The 19,487-nt window shown below is 37.4% G+C and overlaps 1 protein-coding gene across 1 annotated transcript; it reads left to right on the top strand.

The window, feature by feature from the left end:
* The first annotated feature begins 10,965 nt into the window (after positions 1-10,965).
* On the top strand, positions 10,966-11,802 carry LOC127094165 (uncharacterized). Its single transcript, XM_051033027.1, has 3 exons — positions 10,966-11,085; positions 11,245-11,362; positions 11,540-11,802. The coding sequence occupies exons 1-3, from the start codon at positions 10,966-10,968 to the stop codon at positions 11,800-11,802; spliced, it is 501 nt and encodes a 166-aa protein (XP_050888984.1).
* The last annotated feature ends 7,685 nt before the right edge of the window (positions 11,803-19,487 follow it).

Here is a 19,487-nt window from a genome sequence, read left to right as displayed (position 1 = left end):
GAGATTAACTGCCATGTGCCATGGTCAGTTATATCAACAAAGAATGAAGAAAGCCTTTGATAAGAAGGTCAAGCCTCGTGTGTTTCGAGAAGGTGACCTCGTGCTCAAGAAAGTTTTATCTTTCGTGCCCGATTTCAAGGGCAAGTGGACTCCAAACTATGAAGGTCCATACGTTGTTAAGAGAGCCTTTTCAGGCGATGCTTTGATACTTACAACTATGGATGGGGAGGATTTCACTCGTCCTGTGAATTCAGATGCAGTCAAGAAATACTTCGCCTAAAATAAAAACAGAATAGCTCGCTAAGTTGAAAACCCAAAAAGGCGACTTAGGCAAAAATGAGTGTCTCGGTGGATTGAAAACCCGAGAGGGCGGTCCAGGCAAAAGTTAGAGACATAAAAAAAATGAATATATATATTCTGCTAGATTGAGTACCTCACCCTGGAGCAATCTAGGCAAAAATTAGGGATTTGGCAAGTAACTGCAGCTTCGAATACATTGGATTCAGAGTTGGTGAAGAAACGGCCAATATGTTCAATATAGCCATTTTCCAATATATATCTCCCATTTCAAATTTGTAAAGATCCATGGAGTCTCGCCATTTGCGGACTACCATTCTATCAAATAAATTTGAGCCTTTATCCAATTCTTTACACTCTTATTTGTTTCTGTTTAACAAATGTTTGCATGTTTTAATTGAGAAATATCATTGTTTTAAACAAATAAAGTTTTAAACTGTTTTTAAACAAAGTGAACATTCACAATGACTGAAAGCATAAATGGAATGTCCTCAATGCTCTCCCGAGGATAGTATGATCTCAAAAAGGGTAAGGCATTTGTTCATATTCCTAGCATATTTGTATCCTTTCCATCATCTTTCAGGTGGTCTCCTCAGTGAGCATAGAGAAGGGCGATGTATCACCGAATTTCCCAGAGAGTCTGGAGTTTTGGTCTTGATTTGTTTAAAGATGTATACCTCTAACATCCTCGGATCCCCAGTGAGTCTGAGCTTAGCATCTGTGTTTTATCAATTATATGGTTGTCATCCCTTGTGTGGACTGACCTAAAATCCCTTATAGATTGATAAAAATTGACATGCTATCTTTTCTAGGAAGTTGGTCTTTCCCTCAGCATAAATGGAAATCTCCCGCAGTATGAGCAAGATTTTCCAGCCTGAGTAGAAGTTCTTAGCAGTAGTAAATTTAGGTTCCCTACAAAGATGTCCTCCAGATATCTCCTTGGGCAGTTATCCCCAACAGGTCGGTCAATTATCCTCAGCAATTTGGATTGTGGTTTCTCTCCAGCGGGTTTGCCCACATTTGATCCCTAGTAGGGTTGCTCATAGCAAATTTTCCCTAGTATGATCGCCTTCAGTCTTCCCCGTGGAGTTGCTTGATTAGAGCTTGATATTTTTTTATTCCCCTCTTCATTGGATAGTTTCCTTCCCCAGCGGAGCAGTGTTTCTTTCCTCGACAGAGATGTCTCTTCGGCATATGAAAGAAATTGTTTTATTTGTTGAAATTTCTGTTTGGTGGTTGTTCCCCACAGAATTTCATATTCCTCTTGATGAGTTCCCCAGTAGAGTTTCTTCTACGATGGAATCTTATCCGCGTTGAGCTCCCCGTTAGAGTCTCCTCTACATCAGATCTTTTGTATGTTCAACAGCAAATCCTTGGCGGTGACTCTATAGCTTCCCCCCTCAGTGGAGTAGTTCGTTCCTTCTCCCGTTGGCAGAGATGTTCCCTCAGTGGTTAGAAGAGAATGCTTGATTGATGTGTTTCTGTTTGGTGGTTGTTCCCCACAGAATTTCATATTATTGCCTGATAAGATCCCCAGTAGAGTTCTTCTATGACTGATCTTATCCACATGTCTGCATGTCCCCGAGAACTGTTGGAAGATCCTCGGCAATTGGTAGCTATGACCTTTGGCTGATCTCCAACAGTGGTATCTGATCCCCATCATTAGTCTTTGTCCCTGGCAACGACTCTGCTTGATCCCTAGCTACAGTCTATGTCTCCTGACATATGATGCTTCCCACCAGTGGATTTCTCCTGTGGGCCTGGCCTTCTCTCTCGAGATGTTGTACCGGATGTCTGTCCATTGATTCTTGGACCTGTTTGTGTTAGATATGTCTGTTTGTCAGTATTAATCATACATAAACCATGCATATACATGCATAATTATAGCATTCAGATATTCATGTTGCATTCTTTGTCATATATGTTTGCTTGTTATTTCCTGCTAGTGGTGAAATGGTTTTCCCCAAGCATATGTTTGTGTCTGATCTCTCCATATAGAGTCAGCCCTATAAGCAGAAAGTGTCTATCTTTCCTCCTTTATTCCCCGCTGAGCTATGTCCTCGTGGATGATTATTGTTTCAGTTTCCTCCGCTAAATGTGTATTGGGATGGAATTACTCCCCTGAGTTGTATCCTCATTAGATCGACCCCTTTATTGTTATTTCCCCTGCCATTCCCTGTGGTTCAGTTGCTCAATTACTTAGTAAACAGTAATTGTTCATTCTCTCCCCAGCGGATGTTCTGGCCTTCTAACCAGTAATCGGTAGTGGTAAACCCCATTTTGTCCCCTTTCAGAGTTAATCCTTGATATTGTTCATCCTAACCGATGACGGGTACTCTCACCTTTGGTTTTCTACCCAATAACCAATAGATGTAATCCCCTCTTTATTGGTTATCTTTATCCAATATTTGGTATTGATATTCCTTCATTTTTGAGTATACCACCCAGTAACCGGTGATATATCTCTGGGATCATTACTTTTGTCAATGTATCCCCAGCGAGTCATCTCTCATCTACCCTTTGTTTGGTAATGATTGTTTCTCCCCTTTGATTGGTCATCATTTTGTACCTAGTAGTCGGTATCCTGATGTCCTTTATTTCTGATCGATTTATCCTTTATTAACCTAGTAACCGGTTATGGATAATCTTCCATGCGAGTATGCTATCTACGTTTTGATGGTAATAGATAATATATCTCATGCGCTCTTCAGTCGAAGTCTTCTTCTTCCCCAGTTGAGTAAGATTCGTATTTCCTTATGGAATCGAATGCCCATCCTGTAAATCGAGTTTGCTTTTTCAGCCCTCCTTTTCGGATGATGAGTGTTTTGGAAATATTCCCCAATTCACGCTCGGTTGGTCACCTATTATATGCCCAGTAACCGGTATCCCTGGTGTTCCTTCCTTTCTGCTCCCTATTATGACTTTGGTCCCCTGTGGAGTCAGATTTGCCTGAGTTGAGACATACCTTTTAGGTCCTCCTCAGATGTTGTGGATGATTGATATCTCTCACCCTTATACTGGTCTTAGATATTCTTTCTCCCTGAGCATGTTGCTCTTTCACCCTTATACCGGTGTCTTGATCACATGACTCTCTTTGAGTTTATTACCCAGTAACCGGTAATACCTCATTTGTTGTTTCCTCAGTTGAGTCCTTAATGGACTTCTCCGCCTGAGCCCAGATTTTATTACCCGAAGTATTCTTTGTGGATAGTGTTGTTGTATTGGCATATTCCCCAATACATGCATCTTTGCGTCAGCTCGAGTCTTTCCATTGATTTATTTTCATGGAATCCCCTCTTGTCTCCAAGCAAGTTTCAAGTCGTGACCTGCTCACGCATTTTATTCCCTTGGAGTCTCTGTCTCTCAGTGAGTTTTCCTTATGGAATGTATTATACCCCCGCGGACTTTCCGTTTCGCCTGATTTCTTTTCTCCTTTGTGGTCATATATCCCCACAGAGTATTAACTTTTGCATACATACATCTTCATCATGAGGTCTCTTAGGGACCAAAATTCGTCTCTTTGTTATTATTTAAGCCCATTCTACCTCGTCGAGACGAAGATTTTAACCTTCATATCTCTGGCTAGAATGACCTTAAATAGGGGCATCTGTAAGACCCTAATTTTGACCCTAAGATCCCTCATGGCATCATAACATTGCTCATTTGCATTTGCCTCAAGGATCATATCATCTTGGCTCCTTAACCCTTGGGTTGGGACTTGTGTGAGTTGGTTTGAGACCACCAAGCGTGCTTGAATTATATATTATTGCTTTTCTTATTTTGTTTACTAACCAAAAACACAAAAATATGTCACTAACTTGTTTTGTTTTGAAGCTCAAGCAGTCATGTGATCCAAGGCTCCTATGAGGCCCCTATACTCAAATAAATGGCTACATGAAGATAAAAGCAAGCATGAAAATGGTTAACAAAGCTCTCAATCATCATATCTGTCTCCCAAGTATCTTAATTTGTCAATTTGATCAAGATAAACCAAGGGGTCTTGAGGTTTCTTTCCCAAGGAAACCCTAATTCATCTGTGCATTGACTGTGCCTTGCTCATGAAGCAACCTCAATATATGATCAAATCCAATCAAGGGAAGTTATTTCATTCATCATTTTATGCATATATGAGCCTATGAGAGGCCTCTCCATCATTCATTCATCAAGATTTAAAGTTTGGACTTGAGAAGTTGATTAGTCAATTCATTTGACTAAATTGAAATCCACTGAGACCTAACTTTTGATGTGTTAGTCAAATGATGATTACCCCCAAGATAAAAAATGTTCTTAAGAACCATATGAACAACTTTCATGTTCATCAAAAATTCATTTGAAACTTGGCAGGTCATCATTCATTTCAAAACATTACAGGTCATTTTGATTGAAACCCTAATTTTGGGTCAACTTCCCAAGGACCTAACTCCTTCATTTTTTATGATTTTGAGGTGAGACCAATTTCTATGGAAAGTTTAAGATGTCTAATTTAATATTTATGTTGGACAAAATTTCATAATCCTAAAATAAACACATTTGATAATACAAAACATTATAGGTCACTTTGGACCAAAGCCATTGAATCTCGAAAATGTCCAACTTCAAGGGCCCATAACTTTCTCATTAAAAATCCAAATTATGCAAAATTTAATTCCAAATTGATTGTCTTGAAAACATTTACAACTTTGGTGTTGGAGGTTTTTCCATTTGAGGCTTACATCATTGAAACAAAAGGGTTTGAAGTTGGTCCTTTTTGGCAAATTTTTCAAATACATGTTTTGTACCTTGAACTTCATGGCCAGTTTTCACAATTTTCCAAACACCAAATGGATTTTTGTTCAACATAGATTTTTTTCCTTATGTCAAGACCTTTTCAACCATTGCTCACATACCTATCTTTGGATTTTACAAATTGGATTTTCGAAGAGGAGAACAATTGTGGCCAATTATGCATTTCATGTTAAATCTTGATACATAAGCCATTGCCTTGCAAACTGCTCGTCCAATTCAACTTGGTTGATGTTCAACATTCATTTTCAATTGGTTTTGGGCCTCACATGGGCCTATACAGGCCCATGCATGGAGGACCCAATTCTCATGCACACGAGTTTGCTCACACATTCCTTGCAACTGTGGCTATAAATAGCATGTTTGCCTCACTCAAATCTCAACTTGAGGGCGCCTGAATCCCTGCTGAATTAATTTCCCAACCTCTCACCAAAGGAATTTGAATTTTCATTTCTCTTTTTCAAGTTTGATTTTCAACAACATCAGTTGATTATCAACACTAATTCCTAAGCCTAGCTCTCATATCATACATCAAGATCAAGCTGCAAGCAAAAGATTGGTTGGATCGAGCTCATAAAAGCTGCACTTCAAAGGTTTACACCATAACTGTTTTTCTTCGAATCTCCTTGAATATTGTGCATTGCTTGTGTTTGTTTTGTTTTCTGAAGTCCTCATGTGAGAGGCAGGCCAATGGTGGCTTTAGCTTTGTGAATTGTTGAACTTCAGATCAAGTACCTGGACTTTCCATCTCTGATTTCTCTTTTCATAGAGATCTAGAGCACAATCCAAGGTTACATGGGTGATGTACATCACCCCAGCTTTAATTTGGTATATGGATCGTGTGGTTTGGTTAAAGTTGCAAAACCTGTAACTGGTGGCCGGATTTTGGATTCTCACCGGAGAAGACGATGATTTCCACCACCGTCCACACGTGGCTGACCTCATAGCCCTTGGATCCATTAGCCACGATCTAATCCTGGCCACGCGTTATGTTTACCTTTTTAAATACAATGTGTTATGTTGTTGACTAGGGAACATCATGAGCGTGCGCCTGAGAGCCTTTGGCTGATCCACGTCAATTAATGAATTTGGATCCAACGCTCACTGATTTTTCCTATTTTCTTAATTTCTGTTTTATTTTCTTTTATTCCATTTATTTTTAAAAATTCATAACTTCTTTATTTGGAATCACAAAAATATGAGACCAATTGCAAAAATTTTCTCTTAAATTCTAGTTTCATAATATGATTATTTATTATTTTTATGATTCCATTTAATATTTTTTGTGAATTGTTTTGTTTTTAATTGTTTTTAATTCATTTTAAATACTTTTAGATATTCAAAAATGCCAAAAATATTTTCTTAACATCTTTGGATGATGATAAGCCTATGGAAAATATTCTCATCAATTTCTTAATTGATTTGAGATTTATTTGAGATTTTAGTCCAATTATGTTATTTTTCTTCATTTTTAATTGTTTAAAATTAGTTTCTTTTTTCAAAAAATGTTGAGAAAATTTGTCAAACCTTGTTTGACCATGTTAGACTTCTGATGATCCAATTGGACTTATCCAAGTTGATTTGAATTGAATTTGAAGTTTGACCTTTATTTGTTCATTTTATTTTATGCATTACTTTAATTCCAAAAAATACCAAAAATATGTTTGACCTTTCTTGACTTCTAATCTACATTTCACTTCTGTTTACCATTGATTGATGTTGATTCCATTCATGTTTAATCAATGTGTTTTGGTTATGTCATTTAAATTTCTATTTTGTACATTCTATCTTCATCTCCTTTCTTCATCTTTTTCTTTTGACCAATGAGATAATGATTTATGGTTAGCCTTGACATATGAGAGACTTAACCTTCTTTGATCCAAATCAAATTCATCTTGACCAAAGATCAAGTGAATTGCTTTGTGTCCAAGATAGGTTGCTTCTTGGTCAAGCAAAGAACCTGAAATTCATACAAGGTCATTCTTCTTTTCTTTTGGCATGGCAAGTTGTAGGAGCTTGGCTTACTAGTCATGATCTCTAACTCGTGTTTATTTGCCTATAGTTTTATTGACCGGCCTTAGATAGGTGTGACTACTACATTAGTCCACTTACGATTGCTTAACATAACGCTAAATTGCCTTATGGCACACTAACACTAACTACTAATTACTAACTTTTAATTCAAGCATTTAATTCTTGCAATTTACTTTAATGCAATTTAATTTCTTGCTCATCTATTCATATTGTCTTTTTCCTTTGCTCACTTGAGCTCATGTTTATGTTTATGCCATTTGCCTTTTGCTCACTTGAGCACATTATTGTGTAAATATATTATTGCCTTGTGCTTGTTTTATTTTTGTTTGTGTGAACCCAATGCAAAGAGGAGAAAGGACTTAGAATTAGGACCTTACCTATGCTTAATGGAGTTCAAGAGCAACTAGGCCTCATGCCTTTAGAATGCTAAAATTGATTGAAGAGCAACTAGGCCTCATGCCTTTAGAATGCTTAATCTTGAAGATGACTTGAAAGGACCCCTAACCTAAACTCTCTCTTTGTCCAAACTTTAGCTAATTAGAAGGATCATTGTCATAAGCATCCAAGTTAAGAGAAAGACAAGCAAATTGGAAGATCCTAAGAGTTTGATTGAATGTTTGATTGATTGCTTGATTTAATTGCTAAGTCCAAAGGAAATAAGCATCTTGGATCATCTTTATGATCTCAAGAAAGGAACTCCAAGGGTTTTATTCTCTTCTCTCATCTTTGCATATTTAGGAACTAGCCCTTCTTTCCACTCTAACCCAAGCCAAACTCATTTTGTGCAAACATTTACATTGTTTTTTTTAAAACTAGAAACCTAGGCATTATGCCTTTGATTTTTTCAAACCTCTTTTCATAATAATTATTTTGAATTGAATCTTAAGTCAACTTTGACTTCATTTTGTGAATACTTCTAATTTATAAATATAACTCACTCAAATATTTTTTTTGTGGTTCCAATGGACACCTTTGCCAAAAGCTTTTCATGACCAATAACTATTAGGTTTGAGTTATCATAGTGGTTGATGTAAACCTCACCTTATCCTTAGTGATTGGACTGTAAGTCTTCCATACTTCTTATAGGGCGGATCCCTCACTAGTATGTTGAAGCTCTCCTCACATGGTGGATTGTGGTTTAGGTTGAGTTTTCTCCCTTTGATAACAAAAGACCTTAAGGCTTTTGACCAATCAATTCACCAACTTATTTTTGAGATTTTTACCCCGAACTACGAGGTTTTGATCCTACCTTTGTGATGGTACGTAGGCAATGGGTTTATCCATTCAAACAACAAAATTGTAAATAATTTGTATATTCTTTTCTCATCTCCCCAATCATGTTTGCACAAATATTTTCACAAATACCAACTTACCATACAACTTTGAAAAAAGGGCTCCCTTAGAGTACTAAGGATGTTTCAAGTGCTTTAAACCTTCCCATTGCATAACCAATCCCCTTACCCAGATCTCTGACATTTTTATTATTTTTTGATTTGATAAAACTTCTCGGTTTTTATTCGCTTTCTAACCTTTCCTTTGGATAAATAGAAGTGCGGTGGCGACTCGAATTGTATGATTTACTTTTGATTTAATCAATAAATCTAAAGGTAACGAATACCCCGTTACACTTCACAGTGATGTAACTCTATACAAGACACCCTTGTACCTAGTTTTCGATATCCGAAGATAAAGCCAAAGCGATGTCGGTTTAGTTTGAACACAAATAATATTTCCAAATGATAGTCACTCGATTGAGCAATTACCACGATCTAGTTTTAGGATTTGCTTGTACTTTTGGATCAACAATCTTTTCGTTTTAATTGAAGTTATTCCAGTTCTGTTTTTACTTCCAGTCTCGCATTTATTTTCCCGTATTTACAGGTTCTTTATTATATTGATTTATTATTATTGTTATCATACTATAAGTGTATAAGCATGGTATTTTCGATTGCAATTACTATGTTTAAGTTGTTTTCAATTAAGTTAATGTCTAGCTAAACCGTTTGAGTCCAATTTATGAGGATCACCATTTCCGACGGGACTCGGTAATGAAATTGGTTTAAGAAATTTATTAAATTTTGTTTTGGTTTCTGTGTCTAAGTTAAAATTAATACGTTTTTTTACGAGAGTGAGAATAAATTAAGGTTCGAGCTGGCACTACGAGAGCGTGGGGGTCGAACCAGATAGGAGGAACGGGGCATCAATCCTAAAGTGGACGAGATCATTTTAGGCATCGATTAAGACTTGTTCAGTTTTCAAAATATGTTTCTTAATTAAAATGGGCGAGCGAGAGCAAAATCTCATGGTTAGGAAGCGTGGCTTTATTCAATAGCGCGAGAGTGTGAGGTTTAGTCTTTAAACTGATATTTTCTACTGAACACTATTTAACTATAAGTCTAAGTCAATCTATTGCAGAGTCCCTGAGGTGTGTGGAATCCATATTCCAGTCTCTCTCTCTCTCTCTCTCTCTCTCTCTCTCTCTCTCTCTCTCTCTCTCTCTCTTATCATATTCTCTAAGTTAACTTTAGTTTCAGTTTTTATTCGTTTAATCAAAGAAATCATTTGCCTTAGCTTTACATAACATCGATAAATAGCATTAGTTTGATTATTAGTCCTTGTGGGTTCGATATCTTTTAAAACTACGCAATAGATTATGCGCTTGCAGATAGTAATCAGACAAACTTATATAGTCACGCGATCAAGTTTTTGGCGTTGTTGTTGGGGACTAATTTAGTCAATATTATGATTCTGTTGTTGCGGAATATAGACTAAGGAGGATTTTATTTTATTTACCCTTCTAAACCGTTAATTGTATGCCAAACACTCACTCATAACGCGAAGAGCTAGAACAACCAGTTGACAAAGTCTAGCATTTTATTAACTTACAACGCCGAATTCACAATTTCCAAATTAAATACAATCTTCCTTTTCCAAAACCAAAATCAGAATCCGAACTAGTTATGGATGAAGGACCACAAAACCGTCCTCTTGAGTATTATGTTGTTCCTTCGCAGGAGGAACCACACAACAACATTGTTGCCCCTGCCATTGAACGAAACGATTTCGAATTAAAATCTTCGTTGTTGTCAACCATACAACAGAACCAATTCTCTGGTAGTCCTATAGATGATCTGAACCTTCATTTATCAATGTTTGTGCAGTACGCAGACACAGTAAAAGTGAATGGTGTCACCCCCGAAGCAATAAGACTACGTCTTTTCCCTTTTTCTTTAAGAGATAGAGCTAGAGCTTGGCTCTAGTCTCTACCATCCAACTCTGTCACTACATGGGATGAGTTGAAGAAAGTTTTCTTAGCGCGATATTTCCCACTAAGTAAGACTGCTATGCTAAGAGCCCAAATCAACAAATTTAGGCAGAAAGACAATGAATCTCTTTTCGACGCTTGGGAGAGATACAAAGAAATCATATGAATTTTTTTTATAAAAACAACAATGCTTCGTTTGTACCAAACCTAGCACCTGCTGTACCTCCAGGTTATCAGAAATAAGCCCCTACTACTCTAGAAGCACCTAGGATTCAAATCTTGAACTCACGATGGAAAACTTCATGAATGCCCAAGTTCAACAAAACAAAGATTTCACTAATCAAAATGCTCACACGAGTGAGCTGATGAAACAAATTTCAAGTAAGCTTGATGCTATGGCTACCCATAACAAAATGTTAGAAACCCAAATTTCTCAAGTAGCCCAACAACAAGCAGCAACAACAACCCCAACTGGAGCATTTCCAGTTCAACCTTAACCAAATCCAAAAGGTCATGCTAACGCTATCACGCTACAAAGTGGAACAGAATTAGACGGACCAGTTGACCTAAGACTTCAAAATCCAGCCATGTATCAAAACTCTGGTAAAGCAACTGAAATGGTAACAACCGATGGTCATCCAGAAAAACAAAAGGATAACAGAGAGGAAGACAAAAACGAAGAGGCCGTAGAGAAAGAAAAACCTTATGTGCCTCCATAACCATACAAACCACCTATACCTTATCCTCAAAGACTTGCTAAGTTTAAAAATGAAGGTCAATTTAAGAAATTAGTAGAACTCTTAAAACAACTGAATATCACTATACCTTTTACATAAGCTATTACACAAATGCCCTCATGTTCTAAGTTACTTAAAGAGATCTTATCCAATAAGAAAAAGCTCGAGGATAGTGAGATTGTTACACTTACTGCTGAGTGTAGCGCTATAATCCAAAATAACATGCCTCATAAGTTAAAAGATCTAGGTAGTTTTTCCATACCTTGCGTAATCAAAAAGTTTGTCATAGACAAAGCTCTATGAGACTTAGGAGCCAATGTTAGTTTAATGCCCTTATCCATATGTGAAAGACTCAAATTAGGAGAAGTAAAACCGACGAGAATGTCTCTTCAACTAGCTGACCGTTATGTTAAATTTCCAATAGGTATGCTAGAGAACGTTCTCGTTCGCATAGATCAATTTTATATTCCTGCCGAATTTATAATAATGGACATAAAGGAGGATTTCAACATCCCTATCATTTTAGGAAGACCCTTTTTGGCCACTACCGGAGCTATCATAGATGTGAAGAAAGGAAAGCCAACCTTTGAGGTTGGTGAAGAAAAAGTTGAATTTATTCTATCACAGTTCTTAAAGGCATCAACTCTAGAAGATTCGTGTTATTTCCTAGACGTCATTGACGAATGAATTAGAGAAATGGAGGTGGAGCAATCTAAGTACACTAAAGTACTAAGGATTCCAACAACTCCTATATCTGAAGAAGAAAATTTGCGTGAGCCATATGTAGATCACAATCTAAGGGAATGTTTAGCACAAACTCCTAATATTATGCCCTGCCCAAAGAAACCTGATGTAGAACTTAAAACATTACCCAAATATTTAAGGTATGAATTCCTAGACATAGAGCTTGAAAGACCAGTAATAGTCAACGCAGACTTAGGACAGATAGAAACTAAGAAATTACACATGTCTTAAGAAAATACCCTACAGCTCTAGGCTATAACATCTCAGATCTTAAAGGAATAAGCCCATATGTATGTATGTGTAGCGGTGTATTCGTCGCTATATGATCTATCGATTAAATCATAAGCAAGAGATACAATGATTTTCGAGTCGCCACCGCACTTTTATTTATCCAAAGGACTGGCTAAAAAGGGAACAAAAGCCTAAGAAGTTTTACACGTAGAAAACTAATAAAAAGATCAGAGAGTCTGGGTAAGGGGTAAATTACGTAATGGGAAGGTGTTAGGCACCCACTACGTCCTAGGTACTCCTAGGGAGCCCTTTTCACACTTGTTGTAAAAGATTGTTATTTGTTATGACATAAACATTGTGCAAACATGATTGGGATGATGAGAAAAGAATATACAATTTTATTATTTTTGTGTTCGAACGGATGAACCCGCTGCCTACGTACCTTCCATCAAAGGTAAGGATCAAAATGCCGTAGTTCGGCTAAAAGATTTCCAAAAGTTGGTGGATTCAGTTTTAAACAATAGCACTGAGGCTTTTCATTATCAATGGGAGAAAACTCAACCAAAACCAACATCCACCATGCGAGGATAGCTTCGACGTACTAGAGGGATTAGCCCTGTTTTCAGTACGGAAGTCTTACTGTCGACTCACTAAGGATAGGCAAGATTTACATCAACCACAAAGATAATTGAAACCTATGGCTAATGCATGAAAAGATTAACAATGGACAAAGCCAAAACAAGTGAATGAGTGAGGTTAATTGATTGTGATTATGAAAGTGGAGTCAAAGTATGATTAAGATTGATTCAAAGAAGTATTATGAAATGAGTTTGAAAAAAGTCAAGGACTTGGGGTCCAGGTTTTTAGTTTGAAAAACATGAAGAAGTTTGCACAATATCTATGTCAAGTTTGAAATCAAAGTGTGAAAAGGTTTAGGACACAATGGGAATGAATGGATGGAAATGGATTGTAAAACTTCTTAGAAGGTTCACTTCTTGAGATCATATAGGGAATGATTCAAGTGTGTCCTTTGGAATGGGCAATAATAATATAAGCAAGCAAATGATACCGGATGCCACTCAATGGTCTTACTCCAATCTCACAAACAAAAAGCGGATGTCGGATACCAATAGATGGATTTACACCAATCCCCTAAAACAAAACTGGATATCAGATGCCACTCAATGGACTTACACTAATCTCCTAACAAAATGAAACTTGGATACCGGATGCCAATCTGTCTGGACTTATACCAATATCCAACATATGATCCTAGGAAAAGCAAATGCCAACTTACAGGGACTTACAATTGCAACCTCACATAAACAAAGAAAAGCAAAACATGGACGTCATATGCCAATCTATCTGGGCTTACTCTAACCTCCACAGTATGGTCCTAGGAATACAAATGCCAACTTGCAGGGACTTACAGTTGTATCCTCACATACAAACAAACAAAGCAAAACAGGATCACAGGAAAGCAAATGCCAACTTACAGGGACTTACAATTGCATCCTCACAATCAAACAAATGCATCAAGCAAAGATAAGATGAGTGGCCAAGGTGATGGTCTTATACTCACTTCCATATCATAGGAGCAATAGCCAATGAATGGTCTTACAATTGTCCTCAATGGGTAAACAACAATGATAATGTCACAAAGACAAATGAGATGATTATGCATTGATGAGCAATTAATGATGATAAATGCATAGAGCATACAAGCAAACATGTGCATATGAAACAATCAAGCAATCAATGAAGTCAATCAGCACACACTATAGCCAAACAAAGAGGCTCATACAAAAGGGTTTAGGCATTGAAGCCAACTGGAATAGGGTCGCAGGTGCTCTTAACCTTGCCATTGAGAGGCTAAGGTGAAGCAGATGAAAGGAGATGAGGGGTGTGCCTCATTGCTCTTATCCCTGGTCAGGGAGAGCATTTGAATATCCGAAAGCGTGGGAGTTCAGAAAGTAGGAACTCTCTCCACATGTTATTGACTCGATTGATCTTGGGCTTGGATCTCAATGCTACAACCATGTAATGGGAGCAAGGAGAAGACTCACAGAATAGTAGGGGATAGGTTGCTTATCCCTTTGATCTACCAATTGCCTTATTTGAAGGACTTTTCCTGCTTGGGACAAATATAAACACACACAAGCATTGCCTCTTAAGGAGGACTTCAGACAGTTGCCTGGCCAAATAACAGGCCAGGTCTTCCAGACTACATGAAGAAAAAGGAATTATACCTCAAAGCAAATTGCTAAATAGCAAAGCAAAGCAAGTTCAAAGAACTTAAGCAACTAATGGTACCTGAAATAGTCAAACAAATCAGTACACAGTTCAACAGTTAAAGCAACATGAAGTAGTCAAAACAGATAAGCAAATGTGCAAAGCACAAGACTCAAATCATATGAGTCAAGCCACCTACAAAACAATGGTTAGCTCATAATAAACAATCAAGTTTAATCAACTTGCAAAAAGTTTCTTTGAAGCATTTGTGCTTAACCTGAAACAATGAGCTCAAACATAAGCAACAGGACCACTAGGACAAGCCTAGGGTCAAAATGAGATGAGAAAGTCAAAACAGCAAGGGATAGTCAACCAAAATCAAGTTTAAACAATCAAGAAGCAAACTCAATTGGTACCACATGCATATCATTCATCATCATGATTTCATAAGCAAAGGAAGGCAAAGCATGGCAAATGAGAGCTCATAGAAGTCAACAGCAAGACTTAGCTCAAAAGCAATCATAATCAATTCCAAAAATCAGCAAATAAATCATGGTCAATCACAATCCATAACATGACATGCATATCAAATTTCAACTCAATTGGATCATGGGAAGATAGTCAATTAAAATCAGAAAGTCAAGACAATTTCAAGTATGCACAAAGAAGTCAAACAAACATGTATTAACTTCAAAAAATCATAACTAAATGAAAACAGATGAGAAATGAATGGGATCAACACCAATGCAAAGCTTAAGATGTCTAGTATGCACATGTAAACTTTCATGATCATCCAATAAGGTATGAGAATTTCACAAAGGAAATGGCAAGATGTATCACACAAGTCAACATTTTGGTCAAACAGGGGATAAAATCTCAAACAATTTGGAAATGCCACAATTAATTCCAAGAAAAATCACAAGTCAACTAGACATATAAGAGAAGGATCATGCAAAATTTCATATCAATTGGAGGTCAGGAAGCATGTCATCAAAAATCATGAAATTGCATATCAATGGTGTGACACAAATTGTCACACCCTACTTCAAAAATTCATATCTCAACAACCAAACATGATAAATTCAAAAACTCCACATCAAAACAAACATGAATGAGTGTAGATTAACCACAAAAAATTTCAGGGCAAATGGATGCATCATCACAATTTCACAAAAGAATTGGCAAAAGGTACAAAATGTGCATACATGTCAAGAAACCTAATACCATTAAAAATCCAGCCATCCAAAAAATCAATAAAAATCATGATAAAATAGTAGACATCCATGTGAATATGATGCAAAAATTTTCATGAAATTTGGAATTGAAATGAGTGAAATATGATTTTTGGAAGATGAGGAATGACTTTGGAATAACATGAACAAAGTAACATGGTTTAGCAAGTCAAAGGTTGACCGAGTGGCAATTTTGTGAATATGCATATCATTTATCAAAACGCATCGTTTAAGGCCAGGCAACGAAATGTTGTGATTGGTTGATTCTCAATGGAACAGTAAGCAAGCAGAAAAATTGAAACAACAACCAATCAAGTTCTGGGTTCAATGCCCTTAGGGTTTATGCAACAGCAACAGCATTTCATCTTCATGGTTCATCATCATCATGCGAAATTCATCCAGAAATGCACAAGCAGCATGGCAATGGAACAACAATGTTCATGCAACATCCAAACAACAATAAACCAAACACGAATCATGCAAATTTCTGGGCAGATTCTAGGGTTTTAAAACAGCAGTAATCATCTTCAACATTCAAACATGAAAAGATTAATTCACCCAGAAATCATGGATATGCATACCAATCGAACCAATGAAGCAAGCACAGTCATAATCTAGCCATGGTTTTCATTAAATCATCATCATCAAAGCAAATCGACTATAACAAGTTTGAGCACAAAAATGAAAATCCAGATTTCTCACAGCATAGTTAACCAATTCGAATGATACAAGGTTCACAATACTCAGCAAGGCAAGAACTACACAAAACATGGCAACATTTAGAGAAATGAGAGATTCCAAACTTTACTTGGTTGTGAAGAAAATCGAGAAACAGTGGTTGTTTGGATGATGCAGGCTCAAACAGATCCTCCTTATGCTTGATATTGATGGATTCTTGAAGAAATCGAGCTCAGCAAGGCTTGGGAGTGTCCAAATCCAATTTCACCATTGTTGGTCCATGGAGAAAACAGAACATGAAAAGGAGCTTCCAGCTGGGGTTTGCTGCTTCAAAAGAGCTCCAAATGATGGCTAGGTGATGAATGAAGGAAGAGTGGCTCGAGTGCTTTGAAGGGTTTGAGCGAAAATGCAAAGATATGAAAATGGTGATTTTGGAGAATGAGAGAATTCTGTTTGTATTATGGCTGCTGCTAGGTTTAGAATGACAGAAAATGTCCCTTATATTTGCTGTTTAACATTGTTAATGAAGGTGCTAAGCTTGGTTAACTCAAATGAAGTGGTTTTGCCATTTTGCTAATTTTGAACATGTGCACATGGAGGGGTAAGGTTCTGGCCGAGTTTGGGCCTTGGACAAGTTTCAAACAACATTATAAACAAGTCCCAAATGGCCAAATGTGCTGAAAATGTCTAAATCAAAAAAATCACTTTTTGCACATACTTGAAATTAATGAAGTCAAGTCCAAAAATGCCATTTTGCATGGTGTGGTTTTGGTGGAAGATGAATGCATTTTTGGAAAGAGGGGAACAAATAGAGCTTGTAGGAAAAAACCCCACCAAAATTGGCCAAGTGGTTCATGAGATATGGCCTTTTGAAGTTCATGAAATTGTGAAAATGAATTGATCATATCTTGCCAACCATACATGGGAATTGAGAGTTCTTGGACTTTTTGGAAATGGGAGAACAAGATCTTCAACTTTCATGTTGGGCAAAAATTCATTTGAAGCTTGTATCATGATGTAAGTTTAAGATCAAGAAGTTTCCATTTTTGGCAAATTTGAATTACAGGTCAACTTTCTATTTCTGGAAATTTCCTATCTGACTTTATTTTCTTCACTGTGGATGCTTGACATGATATATGAAGCTTATATAGACATGAATGAGACCTCTCAGACCAAATCCCATCCTCAAACCACTGATTAAATCCACAGTTGACCAAGTTTGACTTTCTAGGGTTTTGCTTGACTGAAGCACCTTCTGATGAATTCCAAACCCTAATTCCTTGAGATCTTGATTCCAAATGATGTCCCAAGTTATATGAACTCTTGATTATTGATCATGGTGCCCAAATTCTGCAAGAATGGCCACCATCCACTGCAAGGACTGCCTTTGACTGATTTTGACCTAATTGGTTGATAATTGCTTCAGCTGCAAGTAACATGGTTAGCTGACAATATTTTTGTACTTTTTGGTTAGTAAACATATGAAAAGCAAAGATATACAAATGCAAGACATGCTTGGTGATCAAGAATCAACTCACAAGGCAACCTACCCACTAGGAGGGGAGCTAGGGCATGCAATGATCCTTGAGGCCATGATATGAGATGATATGGGCCATGAGGGATCTTAGGGCAAAAATTGGGGTCTTACAGATGCCCCTATTTAAGGTCATTCTAGCCGGAGAAGTGAAGTTTAGAAATCTTCATCTCGACGCGGTAGAATGGGCTTAAATAACAGTAATGAGACAAATTTTGGTCCCTAAGAGACCTCATGATGCAAATGTATGCATGCAAAAGACACAAATTCTGTGGGGAATATGATTCACACAGAAGAGAAGACGATCCATCGGAGTAGTACACTCACCAGGAACAGAGACTCTGACAAGACTCTAGTTGGGGATAAACAAAACTGATATAGCGTGGACAAGACACGACTCTGATTAGGGAATAACAGAAAACAGATTGGAGAACTCACTGGGGGGTGAAGGACTCACACTGGGGAAAGAATTCCAAAGGAAAATAAATCCATTGGAGAGACACAAGCTGACTCCTGGGGAGAAGCAACGGGAAAACTTCACTGAGGAAGCACCAAAGAAATGAGATGTCACCGGGTATAAGGGTAACAAAAATCAGGAAGGAACACCAAGGATATCGGGTTGTAGGTATGTAACAGGTGACCGACCAAAGACGTGAATTGGTGTGTGTTCCAAAACACTCATCATCCTGAAGAGAGCGAAAGCAAACTTGTTTATAGGATGGATATTTGATTCTGTAAAGAATGCAAATCTTACTCAGTTGGGGAAACAAACAAAGTGTTCGACAAGAGAGTGCATGAGATATATTATTCATAGCCGTCAAAACGTGAATAATGTACTCGCATGGAAAATTATCCTGAACCGGGTTGTAGGTTGTTTATAGGATAAGATCCGAAAACGTGAATTGGTTTGTGTTCCAAGACACTCATCACCCTGAAGAAAGCTAGAACGGCAGACTTGTTTATAGGATGGACATTCGATTCCACAAGGAATGCGAATCTTATTCGACGGAGAAAACAATCAAAAGATTGACCCAAGAGCGAAAGAGGTATAATATCCATTACCGTCAGAACGTGGATAGAATACTCACAAAGGAAGATTATCCTGAACCGGGTTGTAGGTTGTTTATAGGATAAGATCCGAAATCGTGAATTGGTTTGTGTTCCAAAACACTCATCACCCTGAAGAAAGCTAGAACAGCAGACTTGTTTATAGGATGGCCGAAAAAACGTGAATTGGTGTGTGTTCCAAAACACTCATCACCCTGAAGAAAGCTAGAACAGCAGACTTGTTTATAGGATGGCCGAAAAAACGTGAATTGGTGTGTGTTCCAAAACACTCATCACCCTGAAGAAAGCTAGAACAGCAGACTTGTTTATAGGATGGCCGAAAAAAAACGTGAATTGGTGTGTGTTCCAAAACACTCATCACCCTGAAGAAAGCTAGAACAGCAGACTTGTTTATAGGATGGCCGAAAAAAACGTGAATTGGTGTGTGTTCCAAAACACTCATCATCCAAAACACAAACTGGTTAAAGGATGGATATTCGATTCTACAGAGAATACGAATCTTGCTCAGCTGGGGAAAATCAACAAAGGATTCCAACTAAAGAGCGCATGAGATATATTATTCATAGCCGTCAAAACGTGAATAATAACCTCGCATGGAAGATTATCCTTAACCGGGTTGTAGGTTGTTTATAGGATAAAATCCGAAAAGAAAG

Source organism: Lathyrus oleraceus, chromosome 6 (genome assembly GCF_024323335.1).
Source record: "Lathyrus oleraceus cultivar Zhongwan6 chromosome 6, CAAS_Psat_ZW6_1.0, whole genome shotgun sequence".
In the NCBI taxonomy this organism is placed as follows: Eukaryota; Viridiplantae; Streptophyta; class Magnoliopsida; order Fabales; family Fabaceae; genus Lathyrus; species Lathyrus oleraceus.
Note: the sequence above shows the minus strand (reverse complement) of the source record. Positions and strands in the feature narration are given on the sequence as shown.

Bases quoted from the DNA above. Each gene is read 5' to 3' on its own strand.
- LOC127094165 (XM_051033027.1), top strand. From the start codon at position 10,966: ATGTATCAAAACTCTGGTAAAGCAACTGAAATGGTAACAACCGATGGT. The intron at 11,086-11,244 runs GTGCCTCCATAA...TCATGTTCTAAG, and splicing joins TAGAGAAAGAAAAACCTTAT to TTACTTAAAGAGATCTTATC. The intron at 11,363-11,539 runs GTAGTTTTTCCA...AATTTCCAATAG, and splicing joins TCATAAGTTAAAAGATCTAG to GTATGCTAGAGAACGTTCTC.